The sequence below is a fragment of the Carassius gibelio genome, chromosome B3 (assembly GCF_023724105.1).
Source record: "Carassius gibelio isolate Cgi1373 ecotype wild population from Czech Republic chromosome B3, carGib1.2-hapl.c, whole genome shotgun sequence".
Lineage (NCBI taxonomy): Eukaryota > Metazoa > Chordata > Actinopteri > Cypriniformes > Cyprinidae > Carassius > Carassius gibelio.
Window position 1 is genome coordinate 6,242,315 of NC_068398.1, and position 22,499 is coordinate 6,264,813.

A 22,499-nucleotide genomic window follows, 5' to 3' on the forward strand; every position below is an offset into this window, starting at 1 on the left:
TATTGATTGTAGTTTCCTCACTCTCCTTGTGAATTATTGATAATAATGTCGGAGGCACGTTCAGCTTGATCTGTGAGACACATAAAGAACAAGATGGCTTCCTTCCTTCCCTTCAGTCCAGTGTGAACAGAACTGGATCATTAGTTCCTCACAATCAAGACATTAACAGTCAATCTACACCTTCTCAAGGATGTCCAGGCCTTGCTTCTGTTTATATATGACATTCATTATCAAAATAAACAGCATTTTGTGTTATTTCTCTTCATATTTGGTCCAACATTGTTTTTTCCAATTAAACACGTGCACGTATGCGCGTGCATGTTTTCCCCGGCTCCCTGTTCCCGCGCTTGGCACCACGTGACCCGCTCTGGCCTATAGCGACGGAGCGCGGGCAACGGACGCGCCTCGCGGGATCGCGCACGCCGCGACTGTATATAATCGGGGGCGCGGACGTGCGCGTCCCCGCGGAGTCTTTGTGTGGCGGCGTAGAGAAGCGCAAATACAGTAACCATGGCCGACGAGAAACCCAAGGTGAGTGGCGTTTCAAAACGAAGGGATTATTTATTTTTAGTTAGAGCTCGAGGGGTCTCCGAAACAGCAAGTGCGCAGACGGGTTGATTTTTAATGTGAAATATCGCGCGTAGCGGATAAATACTGTAACTGCCGCCTCAGAAACAACACCGGAAGAAGACGTGTGAACGCGCGCGAAGAGCTCACGCCGCGCGCGCACACACACGCGGTCAAATTAAAATAAGAAGAAAATGCGGTCAAACACGATTTTTATTTCAGGAGGTTTGATGATAGAAAGCGAGTGCTCGGAGTATGTGTTTACTAAGTCCCGATGGAAACCACTTCTCTGTTGGTTTGAGTTGATGATGTGAGTTTGATGCTCATTCATCACGTGAAGCGCGTGCACAATAATGCGAATAAAACTCTTACCACCACAAAGATGAAGTCTGTTTGATGTTGAAGTGGGTTTTCAAACACAAATTTTCTGTTTTATTTGGAGAGATATGCACAATGATCAGGACATGAACTAGTGTTGGAAAGAATTTATATCCATTATGAAAAATATGATTTTTTTTTCATAAGACCACATATTGTGTACCTCAGATAGTTAAGAGGATATAAGTTGTGTCTGTGCTGACTATGAGAGTCACATGTTAGCCTCTGGCTTGCCCTGTTCATGTTATTATCATGTGATTATAACATGAATTCACTTTCTATTTTAATCTTCAAACTATGAACAGCACTCCTACTGATAAATTATAGATGACTGAGCCATTATTAAGAATAATACAGTATTTTATGTGGATATTGAGTAGTGGTTGACCAGTATGTCCATCAATAATTAAATGTAATGGTTGCAAGTGAGACATGTAGGCTATATAAAATATGCAAGGAAGAATGATGTAATATCTCATAAACTTTTATGTTTGTACATTTTATCTTTGTTTTCTCAGGAGGGGGTAAAGACAGAGAACAATGACCACATCAATCTGAAGGTGGCGGGACAGGACGGGTCCGTGGTCCAGTTTAAAATAAAGAGACACACACCCCTCAGCAAGCTCATGAAGGCCTACTGTGAGAGACAGGTGAGGACACACACACACACACACACACACATACAGATTGTGTTATATGAAGTCTCAATCTCACAATCTGCAAAGCTTTTTAAAGTTCTGACTGCACATATTAGAGTTTCTGCCCAAAATAACAGAGGTCTGTTGTAATTTCTTCATTGTCATGTTGAAGAACCACAATAAGGGAAATAATTTGGTAAAACAAAAGACTAGCAAAAATACAGTGGAAGAACATGAAATATAATGAACAGGGATTAGAAATGACATTTTGGTCAATTCTAAGCAGAAACTGCACTTTTTAAATAATTAATTTGCAATTATTATTATATAAAAAAGACATTTGTGCAAAAAAAGTGTTTAAGGCAACAGACCAACTCATGTATACAAAAACAACACAAGAAAAGAAATAAGCAAATCTCAGAACAATCTTATGAAAAAAAACAGCAACACCCATCTACGTATATGTAAGCTTTACATACATTAAAAATCTGTTTATATTTTACTTTAATAAAAAAATCTAAATGATTTAATTTAGCAAAATGTGTCCACGTTTCATAAAAACAACAACAACAAAAAACTATTTTTTTGATGGCATTGCATTTCAAATTTGCATTTGCCAAGATTGTATGATTTGTATGTAATTTTCCTTTATATTTCTAATTTCGAAGACTATTTAATTTCGCGTCACAAAACAATTCAACAGTGGCGCAGCATGTATTGAAGATATACTCAATAATGAAACATGTTTTTATGCACGCACTTAGTATCTTAAGCTTGAACATGTAGCATTTCATACATCCAGATGTTCCTTGGCCTCCTTTCCCGGGTTTTTGCAGTTCTTAGAGAGTTTCAGTTCACAATTTCACAAGTTAAGACCTTAAAAATGTATTAAATCAGAGCAGAAAGTCCTAAATTGATGAAGTTGTGGGCATTAAATGTTTCACACATTGTAAATAAAAATATCTAAACATCCTTGAAACGTAATGAGAATCAAATTAATCGGAGCAAAATTAAGCAAGTTTGTTTAAAACCCCTGCAAACATCTGTAAGTCGGGAATGAAAACTTGTTTTACGTTTTGTATCAAGTACATTTTTCAAAGTCTGTTGGCAGATATTTGTTGTTTTTAATCACACGCTCACTTCATTTCCATCAATTTCACAGAAATCAAGGCTTGGGTTCATAACGTTCAATGAAGGAGCCCTGTGTTAAAAGCTATGAAATTAAATTGTTTATTCAACAACGATTGCATCTGTAATCCAAACATGTGTTCTACACTGATGTTTGATAAAGTCAATCAGCACAGAACGTGTCATGAAGAAACACACGGGCTCATCCTCACCTCGCTGTCAGTATAACATAAATCACAGTCATTGAGAAAGCACTGAAGCAGGCTGTATTAATCTGAGCGTGAATGTGTCCGAAGCATTGCAGTAGTGCTCAGACGGTTACAGTCATCTGCACAAAAGCTCTTCAGTCTGATCAATAAACACTGGCGCATCCCTGTATTTCCTCAACAGTCCTTCCGTCTGCTCTCTTTATCACTCCCTCATGTCCACTTAATGGTCCTGTGTGTCCGGCCCAAGGTTTCTGTATTCTGAAACAATGACTCTAAAGTTCACGTATGACAGAGAAAGAGACGCTCAGTTTGACTCTGTTCATCTCATCAGGAGTCCATGCAGTCTTCGTGATTCTTTATTAACAGCTCCCTCAGAGGTTAAGATGCTCCGCGAGGACACGCCTGATCTTTAGGTCACCAAATGTTTTCCTGGCAGAGGAGGAGGAGGAGGAAGAGGGTTTAATCTCATTGTGGGGCTGTGAGATTCGCCGGCAGAAGTAGGACTGCGTTTACAGGCGCACGGGGAAGGAAGCGACCCTGGTTCATGTGGTTCATGTTCATTCAGACGTCAGGAAATCCTTCTCAGCAGAGGAAAATAAATATGAAGCCGCGAGGTTTCAGCTGATCAGCCGTCTTTATCTCAGACTTTGAATTCCCTTTTAGGGGTGGGACGTCTGCTAAGATGTTAGATGCTGTGGATGTATCTTCAGATTAGTATTAGCGTTTTAACGTCTTATGAGTTGCAGTCGAGTCATTAAAAAGAACCATTCTAACTGATTCATTCATTCAGGATTCAGGATTTATTCAGCTTTCAGAAGAGATTGTTCACTAAAACTACATTTTTGTAAATTCAGATAAAGCTAAAATAAAATAGAAATATTAGTTGAAATGCTTAATTTCAGTTAGTTGTTGAGGCAAAACTTATAATTCTGATTTAAAGTCAAAGCAATAAAATTACTAACTGTAAATAAATAAAAAAACTCAAATAAAAAATGTTACCTATATAGTAAGAATAATAATAAAAAAAAGCAAAAGCATTTGAAACAAAATTTGAAACATTTTCTAAAATCGAACTTAAGTTCTAATGAAAATGAAAGTATGGAAAAGTCCAAAATATTAGCAGTGAATAAATAATGCTACTATTTTGAACATAATAACATCTTTTGAGACAGAGTTGTCAATTGATTAATCAAAAAGATAATTTGTCCAATTCATTTGTAATCCAATATTTATTCAGTTTTCAGCAGGGCTCATCAACTACAACTATTAAAATTTTTTTTGTAAATTCAAATAAAGCTAAAATAAAAATGTTCTTATTAGAGGAAACACTTGAATTCAGTTAGTTGTCAATGCAAATTTTCATATTTTCAGGTTCATCTGTAAATAAATAAAAATAAATGAAGCCTAAATAATAATAATAATAATAATAATAATGTCAAAAGCACATAATTGACAAAAGTGTTTACTAAAATGAAAATGAAAGCTGACAGTGTTAGAATGAGATCACACTGGTTGTGAGTGGAGCAGAATGAAGGGAGAATCACTGGACGGATGTGTGCTTGTGTTTTCAGGGATTGACCATGAGGCAGATTAGATTCCGATTCGACGGACAGCCAATCAACGAGACAGACACGCCCGCACAGGTATGACATCACTGACAGACTCACATTCCGTGTCCACTTCTGATTCTAATAGTGACATCACTCTCACAGGTGTTCTCAGACACACCGAATACAAGTTAAACGCATTTATTGTAAAGAAAAAGGCACAGCTCATAAAACCTGTTTGTGAATATTGAGGTCATTAAAAATTTTGAATGGCATTGTTAAAAACATTAAGAAAATGATGCATAATTGTATTGTTTTCATGACAATTACATGCTTTCCTTCCCAACTGTTAATTACTGCAATGAAAAAAAAACATTTGTATTTTGTCATTTGTAATTAAAATATATTATTGCTTCAAAGCGGTTTCATGGGAAAAAGTGTGTTTATATATATGTGTGTGTTTATGTTTTAATATTTTATTATTATATATACATATAGATTATAAATATAAATGTATATAAAATATGTATATGAATTTGTAGAATGTTAGTTTTTTTTTTTTTTTTTACAGCTTAATTTATGATCATTTTCATTAATGGCCATATAAGAAAAAAAAGTTAATTATTTTAACTTTTAATGTTTTTCTAGTATTAAATTAATATAATATAGTATTCAGAATCCAATTCGTATTATCACTGAAAAATGTGTAAAATTAACCAATCATGTCTTAGGCCACTCTTTATTATCCAGTCAAATGCTGGATGATAAAGTCCTGCTCTTATTTTCTCAGATTGGAAGTTAAATGCATTTTATGTTGACATAAAAGCTTTTGCTGTTTCGTTTAGAAAGAGCAGGCGTCATGTGCGCTCTCAGATGAACATTTAGGCAAGAAAACACGTTTTTTCAAACATAATAGTCTGCATCTCACCCACTGAATAAATCTGGCTTGACAGCATCATTGTGCAGCTGCATCATGGGATAGGAGTGAACTGTAATTACAGCAGATAGGTGTCAATTTCACAGTCAACAGGAAGTCTCTGTGAATTCTGAATGAGGTGTCCTCATGTGACTCTCTACTGACCTCACGTCGCTGGTGTTTATTAATAATAGTGAATAATAAATGACCTCATGTTGTTCCTCCGCAGTTGGAGATGGAGGATGAAGACACAATCGATGTTTTCCAGCAACAGACAGGAGGACACGTCTGAATGGGACGACCCTAGCGACCCCGACCCGTCTCTCTCCGCCTCTCTCTCTCTGTTCCTGGTTCTCACAGACCTCTGTCCTCATGGTTATCTGTAACTGCTGTTGTATAGTGTTTTCAGTTCATCATGTTTTACTTTCGTTTTGTACATAAAGGGTTTCTGCTACAGTAATTCTTCCATTGGGATTGGTAATTGGCGTAAAATCGGACATGTTAAGGCTGAGTCTTTGAATGAGCAATCGCTAGACCATCGTGGAGACAGTCATCTGTGTACAGACCAACTAATACATGTTTCCCCTTAAGACTCATTGAGGAAAAGAGCCGAGTGTTTGAGTTCAGCTTCTGTTCTGGATCCAATGTGAGCACACACAGGCTTTTTTGAAATTTTGTTTTAAGAAATAATAAAGAAATGTTCTGCTCTACTATACTTTAGGCAGACAAACCTGCAGTTCAGAATGATTTTCTGTTTTCCATTCAGGCAAATTGGTTTCACAACTTTTTATTTTGCTTTGTTTTAGTGGTCATGTATAGTGCGTGACTTGTGTTAAACATGTTTTGACTCGAGTACGAACGAGGGAATTCATGTTTCAGACAAGTCAAGCATCCATCTGTATTGTTTGATCTCTTGTTAAAATAAAATATTCTCTTTTTATCAAACTCTCAGTGTGTCTGAGTCTTTAAATGTGACCCTGGGGCACAAAACCAGTCTTAAGAAGCACTCCGGTGTATTTGTAGAAATAGCCAACACTACATTGTATGTGTCAGAATTATAGATTTTAATTTTTTATGCCAAAAAATCATTAGGATATTAAATAAAGATCAAGTTCCATGACGATATTTGGTGTATTTCCTAACATAAATATGTCAAAACTTTATTTCTGATTAGTAATATGCATTGCTAAGAATTTATTTGGACAACTTAAAAGAGTTTTTTCTCAATATTTAGATTTTTTTTTTTCACCCTCAGATTCTAGATTTTCAAATAGTATCTCGGCCAAATATTGTCCAATCCTAATAAACCATACATCAATGGAAAGATTATTTATTCAGCTTTCAAAGTAAATTTACTTTAATGACTCGTTTTGTGGACGTGCGTCACATACTGTCTATGGTCACATGTTGCTTTGGCATTCTAAACATTTGCATAATTTTAGCAATTATTCTTAAATTAAGGGAATTATTATAGTTATACAATTTTATAGTTATATAATTTTACATAATTAAAATCCATTATAGTTCGACTAATTAAAAATAGGATGAAATAAAATGACTGTAATATTAATATAGGTGTTTTTGTTTAGGGTATTTTAAAATACTACGTTGAAAAAACAAGTATTATATTCGCATAAACATGTTTTAGTCAGTATATCCTCTCTGGATGATTTTGCAGTAAACCACAGTAAACCGATGAAGTCTAATGTCTGAATGACGGCCAATCCTCCAATCAAACGCCACGGTCCGCTGTCCTCCGTCCAATCAGGAGGCGCGTCGCTCCGGTGGGCGGGGCTTCGTGGGCTGGTCTAAAGGGCCGCTCCGCTGCGCTCGGATTTCAGCTGGTCCGGGCGGAGTCCATGCGGGATAAAGGACTTTAGGCGAATTCAGTCTAGCTGAAGCCTTTCTAACGCGGTTTAGCGAGCACGTACCCGCCCAACATGACTACGACGACCAACTATCAAGGCATGGAGCCCGGTGCCAAAAACAGCTCCAGGTAAATGCATTTAAAGGGGTTTGTTGCGATCAGAAGCGAGACAAAAGAAGAGCTGGAGGTAATGATGATGATGATGGTGGTGGTGGCCTGATGGATGGATTCCTCCTCCAATGCATGAATGCATATCAAGCTGATCAGCCTGAATGTGATGATTTAATGGATTTATTTCAGGTTTTCATTTGGTCTGTTTAACCCAGACTGTCTGCCACCATCATCATCATCATCATCATCATCATCATCCTCTTGGCTAGGAGGACCCATCCACCCTTATTATAATCCGAGATTCACTCCAGGCTCACTGTATGCATGTAGTTTGATGTGATGTCTGGTGTTTTGATGTGAATGGTGCCCAAACTTCACCCAGCATAAAGCAATGGGGCTCAAACTGGGTGATTTGCCTCAAAGTTGATTTGCATAGTGTTTGGCTTTGGTTTCATGAATAGATGCTTTTCTCTGCTACTCGTATTTTCCAATCAGTTTAATCCCAGTCATCTGACTGTTCAGTGTAACCTCGAGCTCCGGCCCAAAAATACACACTCCATTGTCCTTAAAAGGTTTCTGATACTAGGGTTGGAACAGATGCATTGAATTTCGTCCAGACAGCCAGTGGAAGGTTTGCACGTCTGGCCAAAGCACATTGTGATCCAAACTAACTGATTTATGTTTTTTGTTTTTTTTTTGGGTGTGTTTGTGTGTCCAGAAATGATATCATCTGTAACTTTCAAGAGAGGGATGGAGGTGCATTCAGGCATTTGCATGTCAAAAATGTTGCAGTGGCTTTGTTTCCGCCTGATGCACAGAAACAAGGTTTGGTCTTGCTTTTAAATGAGGATCGTGGCATTGTCTGGTATGTTTATCCCAACACAATGCATCCTGGTTTTTGGGTCTTGCTGCAACATGTTGCCACCCTCGCCTCCTTTGAAGCTCTTTACCCTCTCATTTCCCCCAGTTTTAGTCTTTAAACCCTGCATGTCTGGGGTTTCCTCAGTGAAACGGCCAGAAATGTAGGTCAAGCCGAGAGCAGGCGTGTTTATTGGTCACTCGGTGTGATTTAGTGAGGTTTTCAGCATGCATCTTGAGCTTGAAGAGGGATTTTTTTTTTTTGTATGCCATGTGTCTCCTGTGTAATTTGGGTGGGGTCTCGATCGAATGGCCTGCTTCCCTAATAAAGTCCCCTGATCTGATCCCAAGCTTTAGTCTGGTTAAGGCATTAGCTATTTAACCAGTCCATCCAGACGGCACTGGTTGGTTTTATAATCGCCGCACCGTCGATTCCTTTGACAAAAGGAGCAGAAAGTTGCATTGAGATGGAAGCGACCCTGACAGCTGCCGGCGGGTGTCAGCTGGTCTCGTTCTGCGCTGAAAGAGGGCGGGGAGGGGTGCTGAGATCAGCCCTGCTCTTTTCAAAAGCATTGATTAGGGCTTCCCTCGACCGCATCAATCACAGGTCTGCGGCTTTTCATCCGGGGTTCATCCACACACGCCCTCGTGTCTTTTTAATGAATCAACATATGTGCTGAATGAAAACCATCCAGCACTGGAATCTGCACTCGGTGTGAGCAGATGAGCTCTGGTCTGGTCAGTTGTGTGTGTGTGTGTGTGTGTGTCTTTCAGTTTAGGGGTAGGAAGTAAGACCCAAGTCTTTCGTTGTATGAGTCACTTAATATCACCATAACAAATGTACATGATGATATTTTTGCTCTCAGTATTATGCATATTTGAATGAAGATGTGGTTAAGTGTATTCCTGTAGCTCAAACTGTTGAGCAATGTAAAGGTCATCGGTTCGATTTTCAGCGTGTGCCTGAACTGATGAAGTCACTTTTGAAAAAAGTATCTTCCAAATGCATAGATGTATGTATTTTGCAATGTTTTTTTCATTGATCGTGCAAAATGCTTTATTAAAAGGTCATTTTGTAAAACCAATATGATTTCTGTAAGACCCCATTGACTAAAAAGCAAATGAAACCCTATCAGAAGGGGGGAAAAACTGTTAAACTAGGCTAAATTCTATATGAATGCACCAGTAGCATGATTGTTTGTCAATCATAAATGAATAAACTCATGACTTATGACATGTGCTTTTGAATTTTCATGCTGCTTCCTTGTTCTCGCATGTAAACAATGAAAACGGTAATTTCTACTGTTGACACATCTCTACCGTTGCATGGTACATGCATTATAAAGTCCTACTGTTTTCTTCATGCAATATGTGCTGGTAATTGTTGTAATGTGTGTAATTGATTTGTTGGGCATCATTCTTTTGACCCATGTCTCGTAGGGTGTTGTGTCCCCCTGGCGGAGCCTCCAATATTTCCTTCGGCACAGATGATGAGAAGCCTGTGCGCAAAAACAAGATGGCCTCCAGTATCTTTGCTGAACCTGACGACCCTCATGCCCATCGGAGGAACAACCCACCAGGTACAAAACACACACACACACACACACCTGGTTTAAATTGTGCTTCTGGTTAGCTCTGGATTTGGTTTGATTTTAACACTTGCATTAATTAAATCCAGCAGAGCTTTGATCTCATCCTTATGTTTAACAACTAAGATGAAACACACACGTTTACTAGTGAAAGTGACATGACATACAGCCAAGTATGGTGACCCATACTCAGAATTCATGCTCTGCATTTAACCCATCTGAAGTGCACACACACACACACACCCGGAGCAGTGGGCAGCCATTTATGCTGCGGTGCCCATGGAGCAGTTGGGGTGTTATTCAAGGGTACCAAAGTTGTGATATTGCTGGCCGAGACTCGAACTCACAACCTTAGGGGTTAGGAGTCAAACTCTCTAACCACTAGGCCACAACTTCCCCACATAGTTACTATAACTTATTATTAATATTTCTTTATATATTTTTAAAAGTCTCTTCTCACCAGGACTGCATTTATTTGATCAAACATACAGTTAAAAAAAAAACACCAACTTAAAATTGGGAAATATTATTGCAGTTTTAGTATTATAGTTTTCTGTTTGAATACATGTTAAAATGTTATTTATTCCTGTCTCAAATCTAAATATTCTTCATCATTAATGCGGTATTCAGTGTCACATGATCCTCCAGAAATCATTCTGATATACTGATCTGCTGCTCAAGATAAATTTCGTATTATCAATTTTATTTGAAATCAATCTATTGTGACTTAAATTTCTCTGTCACCTCAGAACATTAAAAAACAAAAATCAATAGCATCTTGTTCACGAAAGTAATATATATTTTCTTGAGACACTGTCTTTTTGTATCAGTATGAACATTTAAATTAAAAAAAAAACCTGATCTTCTTGTGAGGTTTTTTTTTTTTTTTTACCGGTCCAGTGTTTTTCTCGTCTGTCAGCACATCGAGACTATAAGTGATTTTTAGTTTAAACATTTGTTTGGTCTGATACACAACATGGCAAACAGATGTAGCATGCAGGGATTTTAGCGAGTGTTTAGAAACTTTCTTTGTAAGAGTTTCCAGGGATAACATGCAGTTATCTGTCCTCACTAACAACTGCCCGACCACAAGTGTGTGTCAGCATACCTTTGTCATGATGTCATTTCCTGGGCAGATATCCTGACAGTCCAGTGATTCAGGAAGTGACTCATTATGTAGGGAATGATATGGAGTGACATCATGATGAAGCCTCCAGCACAGGAGAGAAATGTTGTACACCTGAATTGTATTGAATAATTTCCAACCATTTCCCCAATGCCAGTGCTGTGTTTGTATGATTAAAGCAGCTCGTTGTTAGTTTCTCAACACGTCAAACTCTGCTGAAATCGCGTCTCTCGTGTGCTTCACGTGCTGCTCTAAATCCGTCACTTAGTCAGGATGCTGTCTCAGAAAGGAGCTGCCTGTGTAGACAGCGAGGCTCCTCTGTGTTTAGATGTTCAGAGTTTGACAGCATCTCTAGTTTTCTGGAAGAGGAACAGAGATTGTTCTGAATGCAGCCAGTAGTCGTGGGCTTAGCCCTGCACAAGCTCATATTCGGATCAGCTCTGGTATGAGGATAATCTGAGCTTTGATTGAGCGCTAATGCTTCACGCGGGCAGGTGTCCTCCGTAGATCTGCTTATTCTCTCTCGAAAGGCTCTTGTCTGAAACGCTGAATCCTGCTGCAGTGTTTGGGGCGTCTGGTTATTATACAGCCGTAACTAAGAAAACAAAGCTTCAGTTCAGTAGCAAGCAAACTAGATGTGCCTCAGCCGATCTTAGCGTCACAAAAAACTGAATGTCGTTTTAAAGATTTGATGCCATGGACTTCACGTACTCGGGTTTTTGAGCCTTGGAGACTGATATGAATCTTGCCTTCCGACTTCAGGGACAACTCTTGGCGTGCGTGTGTGTGTGTGTGTGTGTGTGTGTGTTATCCATGAGTGTAGGATCTGTTGATTTATAGTGTCGGTCTGATTGAATGAGCTGCTGTCGTGTCTGACAGGAAGTTCAGCGTGTCAGCCAGAGGTGCCTGACAGGATGTCGTTGTGATTGTCTATTGTGTTTTGTAAGGGTTTTTTATGTGTTTTTTGTGTCCGCTAATGGAGCATAACAGTCAGTTGTGAAAGTTAAAATCCCATCACTTTTTTCTCCATTAAGGCAAGAAATCAAGGGTGAAAAGTATACCAATTTAACAAATGGATCTCCTCATACTTCCCCCGGTTGATTAATCACAGCACATTTGAGAGAATTGTTTTCTATTACTGAAATGTTATGTTTAAATAAGCAATGAGGCATTTTCTAATTAAATATGCAGTAATTTGCAAACATTTCCAGAGAATAAATCTAAACGCACTGGATACAGCCAGGATCAAAATTCCTAGTTTGCTGATCTATTAAAGGTGAAGGTTTTCACAGGAGGGATTTCTGATCTCTCTTTATTGGTCCATAAATCAGAAATTACTGTCAGCAGTCTGCAATATTTATCCGTGTGAAGGGTATACGAATAAACCCCTCAGTAAAAATCTTCAGAATATAGATGGGAATAAAACTGTAAAATTTGGTGTATGTGAGTGCTGCTGAAGTGGATAAACATTTATTTTGAGAAAACTGCCTTTAAAATATGTCATTTAAATTCTGCAGATGGAAATAGATAAAGTGCAATAATAAAATCAAGTGAATATTGTATGAACAAGCCCTTCTATAAAAAACTTCAGTATATAAATGGTGATAAACTTGTAAAATCTGGTGAATGTAAGTGGAGAAACAAACTCATTTAAGAAAACGGCCTTTTAAATATGTAACTGAAATGTACAGAAGGAAATAAAGGACTATAATAAACCCTGGTGAATGATATATGAACAAACCCCTCAGTAATAACCTTCAGAATATAGACTGGAATAAATCTGTAAAATTAGGTGTATTTGGCAGAAGTGGATAAATAAATTCTACCGGTGAAAATTGTAAAGTGTATATATATATATATATATATCACACACACACACACATACAATTTCATATAATAAAAAAAAAAAAAACTTTGACCATTAAATAAGAGTAGATGAAATGAGAACTACTTGATGTAAAGTTGTCCAAGCTGTCTCTTATAAAACAGCTGTTATTCCCAGTGTTTCCTAAAACTAGATCAATCCAAAACAAGATTATTGGCAAGCGTGTTGAAGATTAGTTGATAGTCTGTCGATTCATTAAATAAGCTTTTATCCACAAAAGCAGTTTGTTCAGGTTATCAAATCTTATTCTTCACCGACCTTCATTTAGAGAAACAGCCTCTTGTCTCCTTGCCAGTGTGTTGCAGCATTATGCTTTTTTTGATGACCTTGAAGGCTTGCCTTAAAGCGGCTTTGTTAATATTATTCCGGTCAAAAACTCCACTTCCCATAATCCCTGCGAATCACTGTTACCATGGCAACAGGAGACACTGCAAAATGGCTCGGCAGTGACCAGTGGAACACTGTGAGTGATGTCATCGAGTCCGTCTCCCTACATTGGCTAATTACATACGCATTGGACCTTTCTGTAAATAAAAAAATAATAATTTAATGATCTTTCTTTCCTGTACTTTATCCAAATTTCAGTGTGACATTCTTTTATTTCGTATCTGGTTTGTTTCATGACTCTGAAAAACCATGGACAAAATCACTTCCAGAGCAAAGACTGCTGAAGTGTGTGTGTGTGTGTGTGTGTCACTCACTATTGAGCTCATTTGATGTTCATAATCACTCCATTGACTCACAATAGAAGCTTTCTTTCTTTCTTTTCTTTCCATCAAACCAAAAGCTCTTTGTTTCTTGTGTGTTGAAATGCAAGCGGCTGCTGTTGTTCTTCTAGACGTGTTGAGGACTCTGACCTCAGGGTCACGTCACTCAAACACTCCTCAAACCCTCTCGGTGTGTGTGTTTGTGTGTGTGTGTGTGTGTGTCGTCTGTGGTAATGGCAGCTCATTCAGGCTTCTTTCATCCCACATCAAACAAACCTGTTGCAAATGTGTCTTTTGCTTATTTCAGAGTCTGATTCCAGAAAACACGGTATCATGACAAGGTGATGTTATTTCAAACATCAAGCATGGATCCAACATTAAACCAGAATTGTTTATGCTCCAAAATGACCTTAAAATCAAAGTCATGAACATTTACATGGAACCGCAATATGGAAAATATTTATGATATGATTACTGAATTATGACATGATGATTAAATGCAAGCAGAAGTGATTTACCAGCCAAACACACCGAACAAATGCTGATTGGATGCACGGTCTTAGTTTTTGTTTTTTCTCATTTTTAATACGCTTCTGTTGTATTTATTGATACTGTGATATGTACCGGTGGTCTGATGTGAGTGTTGTATTGTGGTCTCAGGTGGAGAAGCGTCTGGCATCCTGTGCGGTGAACCCTCGGCTCCTCTGAGACGATGCCAGCCCGTCATCGTCTATGATAACGGCACCCCGGTCGAACGGCCCGCCAACAACACGGTGAGTTCACAAAGACCAGGTGAATGTAGGTCATTCAGTGTAGCTCACTGACACACCCATTCATGAATGTACTGCTCCTAGTCAACACAAGCCTTATTTACTTGATGCACGGTCTTTGTGTTACTGTTAACATGTCATCTGTACATTTTATTCTGAAGAAAAAAAATAAGCAGTGCAAAAAAAGAAAAACATTTACAATACATTTTCAATGTTTGTGTGCAATGATTATTTGTACACTTTAATACCAGGCAAGTTCAAGACTGACAGAGAATGCATACAATAAATGAATACATAAATCTATGTTATAAATAAGTTTGAAATCTTGTTTTCTGCACCTTTTATCAAAATAAACTGTAAAAATAATGTGTGCAATGATTAATCAAGTACTATGAAGCAAGAGAGAGTCTAGTCAGACAGAAAATAGAATAAAATTAAATCCATTATAAATGTTAAATACTGTTTTCTGGATCCTTAAATAAAAAGTCAATACTTATTTATAGTGTGAAAATTTTGTTGAAATTTTATTAAGTTTGCAGTGAATTGATTATAAAAAATAAAGGCCAGACATATTCAAGACATGGGAGAATATACATAAAAATAAATCTGAACTGAATAAATCAGAACAAAAAATGAACTACTGTATTGTTTTCTATTATTCAGTTTGACCTATTTAGGGCTATTTCTATTTCTCTGCAATATGCTGTGACTAAAGTCGAGAGTGGTTTAATTATTGTAACTGTTTTTGGCTCCCAGTATAATGCTGTTAACTGACTGGATGTGTGTCTAAAATAACACCGTTAGCTGGGTGGGGTACAAACCAACAGCCGCAGGGTCTGTGGAAACACCACACACACACACACACACACACACACACACACACACACACTCAGCTGTTCTCTGGGTCAGTAAAACCACAGAGCTTTTTATGTGGACAGAATAATTAATTTGTCCTTCACAGGAGGAATTTCTTACTGAAGTTGTCTTTGAGATGTTGGTTTTTACAGGGTTTCTATTGTGTCTGTATCGAATGTCTCTGCTCTCAAGAGACACTTTTATGAACATGATCTTGAATCAAAACCAGTAACTTGATCTCACTCAGAAATGTGTTTACTTTACTTTTCTGTTGATGCTTTGTGTGCAGAGGAGAATAATACTATACAGTAGTAGTACTTCCTGAATAATACAATACTTCATTCTCTCACTGGATATTCAGTGTTATCTTCTGATCTGAAGCAAATACAGTCCATGTTTCATTTATAAACTCATCTGATCTCAAATCTGCTCTTGTTTTGCAGGATCAAAATGAATATGAGCAAGAGAACAACGGTGAGAATCATTTTCTGTATTTGGTGGTCTTGTTGGTTTGGGTGATGTGTGACTCTCATTCGTTGAGGAATGCTGTTAATAAATGCTTGCTGAAGGTCTGCATTAGTTCTGGAATGTTCCTCTCTCCGTTAACATTTCTTCCATGAGTCCACGTCTGCCGGCTTCAGTCTGCTCTTGTCATTAAGACGGCTGCAGGGACACTGATTCTGTCGTTCAGATGACGGTTGGTCTCGCAGGAAACAGAGAGGGAATGACATTAGAAATCCAACACGTCTAGGGAAACTCTGACTCCGCTTTTATCCTACCAGACAAATGTCACACACTCTGATTTGATGTGCACTCTGTGTGTCCACGCACATGTCGTTTTCTTTTCTTTTCTTTTTTTTTTATACTACAAATGGTCAGTGAAAGAAGTTCTTAACATTCAGAACAAACCCTGCAGTTCAAACTAAATGTGAATTTTATTTAACCTTCATTTAGAAGCCATGATGTGTCTAAATATGGTTTAAAACACTTCATATGGGTATGGGTATTCCCCTCTTTGAAATGATCTGTATCAGTAGTCATAAGATAATTTACATTACATTAAATGTTTGGTAGTTGTATTAATATAAAATAATATAGAAAATAAATATAATTATATACTTTAATTTAGTTTTATCGAAGTTGTGCAATTCGATGTAGCTGAAAAAAGCAGCTTTGGAGAGTTTGCTAATGTGGTCATCCAAAGTTAGTGATGGGTTTAGAGTGACTCCTAAGTTTCTAACAGTAGCCTTTCTAACAGTAATAGAAAGGTCAAAGCTAGAGACATCAATTTTATTTTTTTTATTGGAGATGGGGGACCAATTATTAAAATTTGTTTTATTCAAGTTCAGACTAAGAAAATTTGAATGCAGCCACTGTAACTCACTGACACACGGAGATAAGGAACACATTGACTGGGTAGAACCTGGTTGACAAGCAGTATATATCTGGATGTCATCAGCATAACAGTGGTAGTTAAAACCATGACAACTAATTATTTGGCTGAATATAGAGGATGAACAATAATGGTCCCAGAACTGAGCCCTGGGGAACTCCCTGTTCAATTGTATAAATGGATACAATGATAATGTAAAACTAAATAATTTTTACATTCATTTAGAAATAATGAATTATTATTATTATTATTATCAGTACTGCCGCTCAATATACGCAGAGTACACAGTTTGCGTAGGGCACCATCTCCCAGAGGGGGCAGCATCTCAGTTGCTCCAAAAACAAACAAAAAACCGCTCATTTCTCCCATCCGCGCTCGCGACCGCTCGCACCTCATGTTTGCGGCTGAATGGTCATTATTTATTGATTGGACATCTAGGCCCGGGTACAGGACATCTGCAATCTGGCGCAGAGAAAAGAAAACTAAAGTAAAAAAAAAAAAAAAAAAAAACTGGCATAAAGTTGGCTTGACGTTGGATGTTCGAGAGTCTCTAAAGTTACATGTGATATTGTTATACACTTTTCTAACGTCAGTAGCATTTGAGGAGAATGACTTACAGTCATAAAAACAACTGTAATTGTTTATCTAGGTGTCAGCTATAATGCAAAATTGAATTAAATGTTTGATATTAAAATAAACTGTTAATCATATGTAAATTATGATACTTTTTCACATGGGCTCAAATGCAAATTTGAAGCTCAATAGCATTTGAGGAGAAAGACTTGCATAAATCTATTTAGGTGTCAGCTACAATATACACCTGATACTTTTTTAATATATATTTAAAATAAATAATAAATAATTTAGGTAAAAACAAGGTCCGTTTATCACTTTCAGGCACATTCATGTGAGTTTTTTTTTTTTTCAGGTTCCCTTGCGAAAATGACCCATGCTTTTAACAATAACACAACAAATCATCATTCTTGTAGCCATGGTAACTGCAAATTAACCATGGTTTTGTTACTTCAAGTAATAATTTATTAAAGAAGTATTAATATACTGTAATATATTTTTTGTTGTTGTTAAAAAAATAGACCTAAGCCATCAATAGCCTTTAAAATGACTTAAAATGCATTATATAAAAATAATGATTGGTTAATAATAACACTGTTAAAATACATAATGTAGGCAAATACAAAATAAACAATTTATGCACATAACCTGTTATTACAAATTCCTGCACAAGGAGCCAAATGCCATGTAATTGCTGCTGTTACACTTACAGGACGATCAAATCCTTGTTTAGGCTACTGACCAAACATTTAATTCAAATATTCACTTAATCTTTCATTTTTGGCCACCTTTTTGCTATAGATGACACAGCCTTTATAATTTCTTCAACAAAAAAATGTGCATATCACAACCCTTACAAAAATAAACCATGCTTTTATTATAGTAAAACTGCTTAATTTCCTTTAGCATGATTTCTGAATAAAATAAATTAGTCATAATAAAGTTATAGCCATAGGTAAATGTCGAGAGCTACAATTGTAATTAGTCAATAATAAAAAAAATTAATTCACTTTTTTTATTTGATTAAAGTTCTATTTTTCTATGTTCTAAGTTCTAGTTCTATTTTGTGAATTATGACCATACTGTAACTCTTAAACACAGAAGCGTTCGTTATTCGTGGGATGTTTGGTGGTTGATCTGAGTTCACATAACGAGTCTGTTTGTTCATCAGTCCTGCTCTAGTGTTCATGTTCTGCCTTTATTTAATGCACATAGTGTAAATATTATCCGCTCCTGGGGTCTCCATGTCTGCTGGCGGTGGCTTTTTACCAACAAACAGTTTAGCATTTTTACATAATATCTGGTTTCAGCTCATCTGAGCAAATGCCTGTACTTTAACTAACCTGCTTTAGCAAGATTCTTTTGTTTTATTCTACAGTCAGTCAGTTTATGAATGTCCATTATATCACACTGTATGGCAAGAATTATATAACTGTTTTTACTTGTTGCATTATTGGGGTTGGCACAATATGTTAATTTAAAGCATCTGCATTCATATGTAGAATATATTTCAGGCTGTACATATGTGAGTGTTCATGAGCCGAATGCTTCTCCTGTGAGGTATGACGAGTCTTTCAGTGAGACGTTCAGTGAGTCACATCTTACCCAAACACTTACATTAAACACTTCCAGGAAAACTGATGGTCCCATCACCATAAAATGCAAATATACTGACTTTAAAATCCATTAGAGACTAGTCTTGATGTGCGGAGAGAGTTTGTGATTGTAGTTCTGAAGCACCGCTGATTTCACATGCATACAGTAACATGTCAAAACAGGTTTTGTGGAGCAATAGTTCTCACTTGGTTTTTCTCCAGGATCCAGATCTTGCATAGTAAAGAGTTAGTTCACCAAAACATGAAAAGTCTCATTTAACCTCATGTTGTTCCAAACCTGTTGGAGTTTTTTTCTATTGAACAGAAAATAAGATATTTAGAATAATGTTGGTAATAAAACAGTTGACGGTAGCTGTTGACTTCATCACAGTTGCAAGCGATGCTCTTGCGTCAGAATCTCAATGTCAGATGGAGTAGGTCACTAACGGTTGTCACTCTGTGTTTGTGTTTTCTAGAGGAGGCTGTGGAGCAGAAAGAGGAAGCCGCACAGCCCTCTGCCCCGTCTGCTGCCAACAACCCCTCCGGCCGGAGGAACCCACCTGGTGGCAAATCCAGTCTGATCCTGGGCTGAAAGGGCCTTCACTGAACTTTCTTTGCTCTTTCTGTCTTTTTTCCGTTTTTTTCTTTTCCTTCTTTTTTTAAAGGAATTCCCCTTCCTTCACTCTTCTCGTGAGCCATGAAAATTTTTTTGTCCTACACCGTCTCTTCATTTTTTCTATTGCAAAAAAGAGAAGCGCTCGTTGACAGAAGCACTTTATGTGAGAGGTCCGTTTCAGCCGCTCCTGCAGGAATAATGGCATGAGAGATTCAGATCGACTTTTAATCTGCCCTGGAGTAAATCATTAAAGGAATAAGGACAAAAAAAAAAAAAAAGATTTGTTGCGCAAAATTTCTAAGTACAAATAAAGATTGATATGAATTTCACTGTGTTTGTGTTTGATTGGAGGGTAATTTGCCAAATCAAATTTTAGTCCATAACCATTCATGTTACCAATTTTTTACTTTTTCATCAGTTGTTACTTGGAAAACAAAGTACAGAAAGTCTTGGCATGCTTTTAACACAAACCTAAGATTGAGAGCTGTTTCCACATTAGACAATGCTGAAAGATCTACTAAAGTTCACACTAGCTCTCAAATGCAACTGGCATTTCCACACAATTTGTCACAATGCATGCAGGAATGTATTTTAATTTATGCACATTTTCTCAGTGTATCAAAGTGGGGAAAAAAAGTGACATGACATACAGCCAAGTATGTTGACCCATACTCAGAATTTGTGCTCTGCATTTAACCCATCCAAAGTGCGCACACACACACACACACACACACACAGAGCAGTATACAGCCATTTATGCTGCGGTTGGGGAGCAGTTGGGGGTTCAGATCCTCGGTCGTGGTATTGCCAGCCCAAGACTCAAACCCACAACCTTAGGATTAGGAGTCAAACTCTCTAACCACTAGGCCACAACTTCCCATCATGCTATAGCAGGAGAGAAAGTTATGGTGAACCATTAACAGACACAACATCATGACAAAAACCCTCCATTATTCTAACTTGTGAAGACGACAACCAATAACATTAAAGCCAGTAACAGAAAAATAATATAAAATAAATAGTATTGAAATTAGTGTATGGGAGAAAGAGAAATAAGCTAATATGAAAGTGAATAAGAAACTGCTGTATACATTGATAGCTTGCCATCCACTTTATTTTTCAACGAGGAAAAAAGCCTATGGGTGAGACTTCCAGTTCATTAGCCGCTGAAAGGAAATAGGAAAATAGGAAATGGTAACTGTTTGCACTACAAACCAGTGTGTTCATTATTAAGATAATAGATTAAAATAATATGGTAAAACACACCAATTTGCTAAATCAAACTGCTAAAAGAGCTGTTTTCTACAGCTAAAAAAAAGCTGGAAGCAGATGAGACCAAGGGGGCTGTAGAAACACACGAAGACTTGTTTTTCAATAGTTTTATTCACTTACAAATGCTGCAGTACAATGGATGGTCCAGATAAATGGATTTCTGATAGTTGATGAATGGCCATCTTATTCCAATGAGACCGAAACATCAGCAAGGAGGCGGTGGGTGATGATTTGGGTTGGAGTATTGGGAAGTGAGATGACTTCTGCAAGATATGTGGAGTTCATAACTGACCATTTTCTGCTGTGGTATAAAATGAAGAATAGGATTTTCATGCAGGATAACACACTATCCCATGCTACAGAAACACTATGGTGCGAAACAGTTTGAAAATGTGTTTCTACAGCCACTGAGCAGGTTTTTCTTTGTGAGGTTTGGATAACAGTGACTGAAACACATCTTTAACACAACTGTAAGTCTGCATGGAGAGGATCTTGAGACTCCAGGAGCTTCAAACACCTGTCCGCTGCTCAGCAGTGGCTTTTTTACAGCTAACATAACAGTACAGTTCATTTGTTTGACAGAAACTTTCCTTAAAGGGGGGGTGAAATGCTCGTTTTCACTCAATATCCTGTTAATCTTGAGTACCTATAGAGTAGTACTGCATCCTTCATAACTCCAAAAAGTCTTTAGTTTTATTATATTCATAAGAGAAAGATAGTCTGTACCGATTTTTCCCGGAAAAACACTACAGGCTGGAGGCGTGACGTGTGGGCGGAGCTAAAGAATCACGAGCGCCAGTAGGCTTTTGTGTTGAGAGCGTTTGGAAGCTGTGACAGCTGTGAAGGCTTAAACTGAACGAGAGCAGCAGCAGCAACGACTCGCTCCGAGCGGGGCTCGAACCCGGGTCTCCGCATGGGAGGGGACGCACTAACAAGGAGGCAGAGATATTTGAAGCAGTTTTACTCACCGCCTGCGGTTCCAAAACACGATCGTGACCCTTTTTCGTTGGGACTGCATTATCCTTAAGAAATAAACGATGTGCAAATCCGGCGTCAAACTGGGCCTTGTTTGTAAAACAAGCATCTTCGAAATGCAGGGAACAAACACAAACACTTGCACAACTCCGTTGATGCTCTGTAAAAATAAACTCCATCCACTGGTCCCTTAATGCTGTTTCTCTTTTGTTAATCTGTGCAGGGTTGTCTTGCCCTGGCAACCAAAAACACACTTCTTTTGTGACATTTCGCGACGCTCTCGCTCTGAACAGTGAATGGCTGTGCTCACTCATTGCTCTGCTCTACGGGAGCGCGCGCTCTTCCGGCAGAAGTGTCCTTATAAGGAAATTCCGCTCCATCTAACGTCACACAGAGCCATACTCGAAAAAAACTTTCCTAAACTTGTGACAAACCGGAAGGAGTATTTTTGTTCCAAAAATACTCCTTCAAACGTACAACTTAATGTTTGAAACTTTGTCCATGTTTAGCATGGGAATCCAACTCTTTAACAGTGTAAAAAACTCAGTATGCATGAAATAGCATTTTACCCCCCCCCCCCTTTAATAAATCATTATCTGACCAAGATCTGCTCTAAATCACTCTTAATGTGCTCCAAATCACTCACAGATGTTTTGATAGTTCAATAATCTCTATTGACTTATTTTGAAATATTGTTTGTTTTGATGCCTTTTGTAAGACATTGCATTGTTTCATACTTTTCATTTTCAGAGAGATTTTTCTTCCTCACCATATTTCATGAGAACTGTGACTTGCTTAATAATTTGGAACAACATCATGTTAGCAGCATGGCCAGAGTGATTTTTGACGCTCTCGAGCAGCAGTGTGTAGATTTAAACCCATATAAAACCTATTTAAATGTAGATTTTAAACCCAAAGATGAAA

At 37.7% G+C, this 22,499-nt stretch overlaps 2 protein-coding genes across 4 annotated transcripts in view; both read left to right on the forward strand.

Annotated features, from left to right (window-relative positions):
- The first annotated feature begins 372 nt into the window (after positions 1–372).
- On the forward strand, positions 373–6,328 carry LOC127952620 (small ubiquitin-related modifier 2). The gene is made up of 4 exons (XM_052551277.1): positions 373–531; positions 1,464–1,595; positions 4,492–4,563; positions 5,613–6,328. Exons 1-4 carry the CDS (start codon positions 511–513, stop codon positions 5,673–5,675), a joined length of 288 nt encoding a protein of 95 aa, XP_052407237.1. The 5' UTR covers positions 373–510; the 3' UTR covers positions 5,676–6,328.
- Positions 6,329–7,199: 871 nt separating this feature from the next.
- Positions 7,200–22,499, forward strand: part of LOC127952618 (jupiter microtubule associated homolog 1-like) — a 94,623-nt gene continuing 79,323 nt past the window's right edge. The window contains exons 1-5 of one of the 3 annotated variants that reach the window (XM_052551272.1): positions 7,203–7,379; positions 9,660–9,799; positions 14,187–14,299; positions 15,595–15,625; positions 19,189–19,657. In XM_052551272.1, coding sequence (XP_052407232.1) covers positions 7,324–7,379; positions 9,660–9,799; positions 14,187–14,299; positions 15,595–15,625; positions 19,189–19,304 — 456 coding nt within the window. In that variant the 5' untranslated portion in view covers positions 7,203–7,323 and the 3' untranslated portion in view covers positions 19,305–19,657. Of the gene's footprint in view, positions 7,380–9,659; positions 9,800–14,186; positions 14,300–15,594; positions 15,626–19,188; positions 19,658–22,499 lie in introns of those variants that run through there. The other 2 variants (XM_052551274.1, XM_052551273.1) reach the window with 2 other exon arrangements.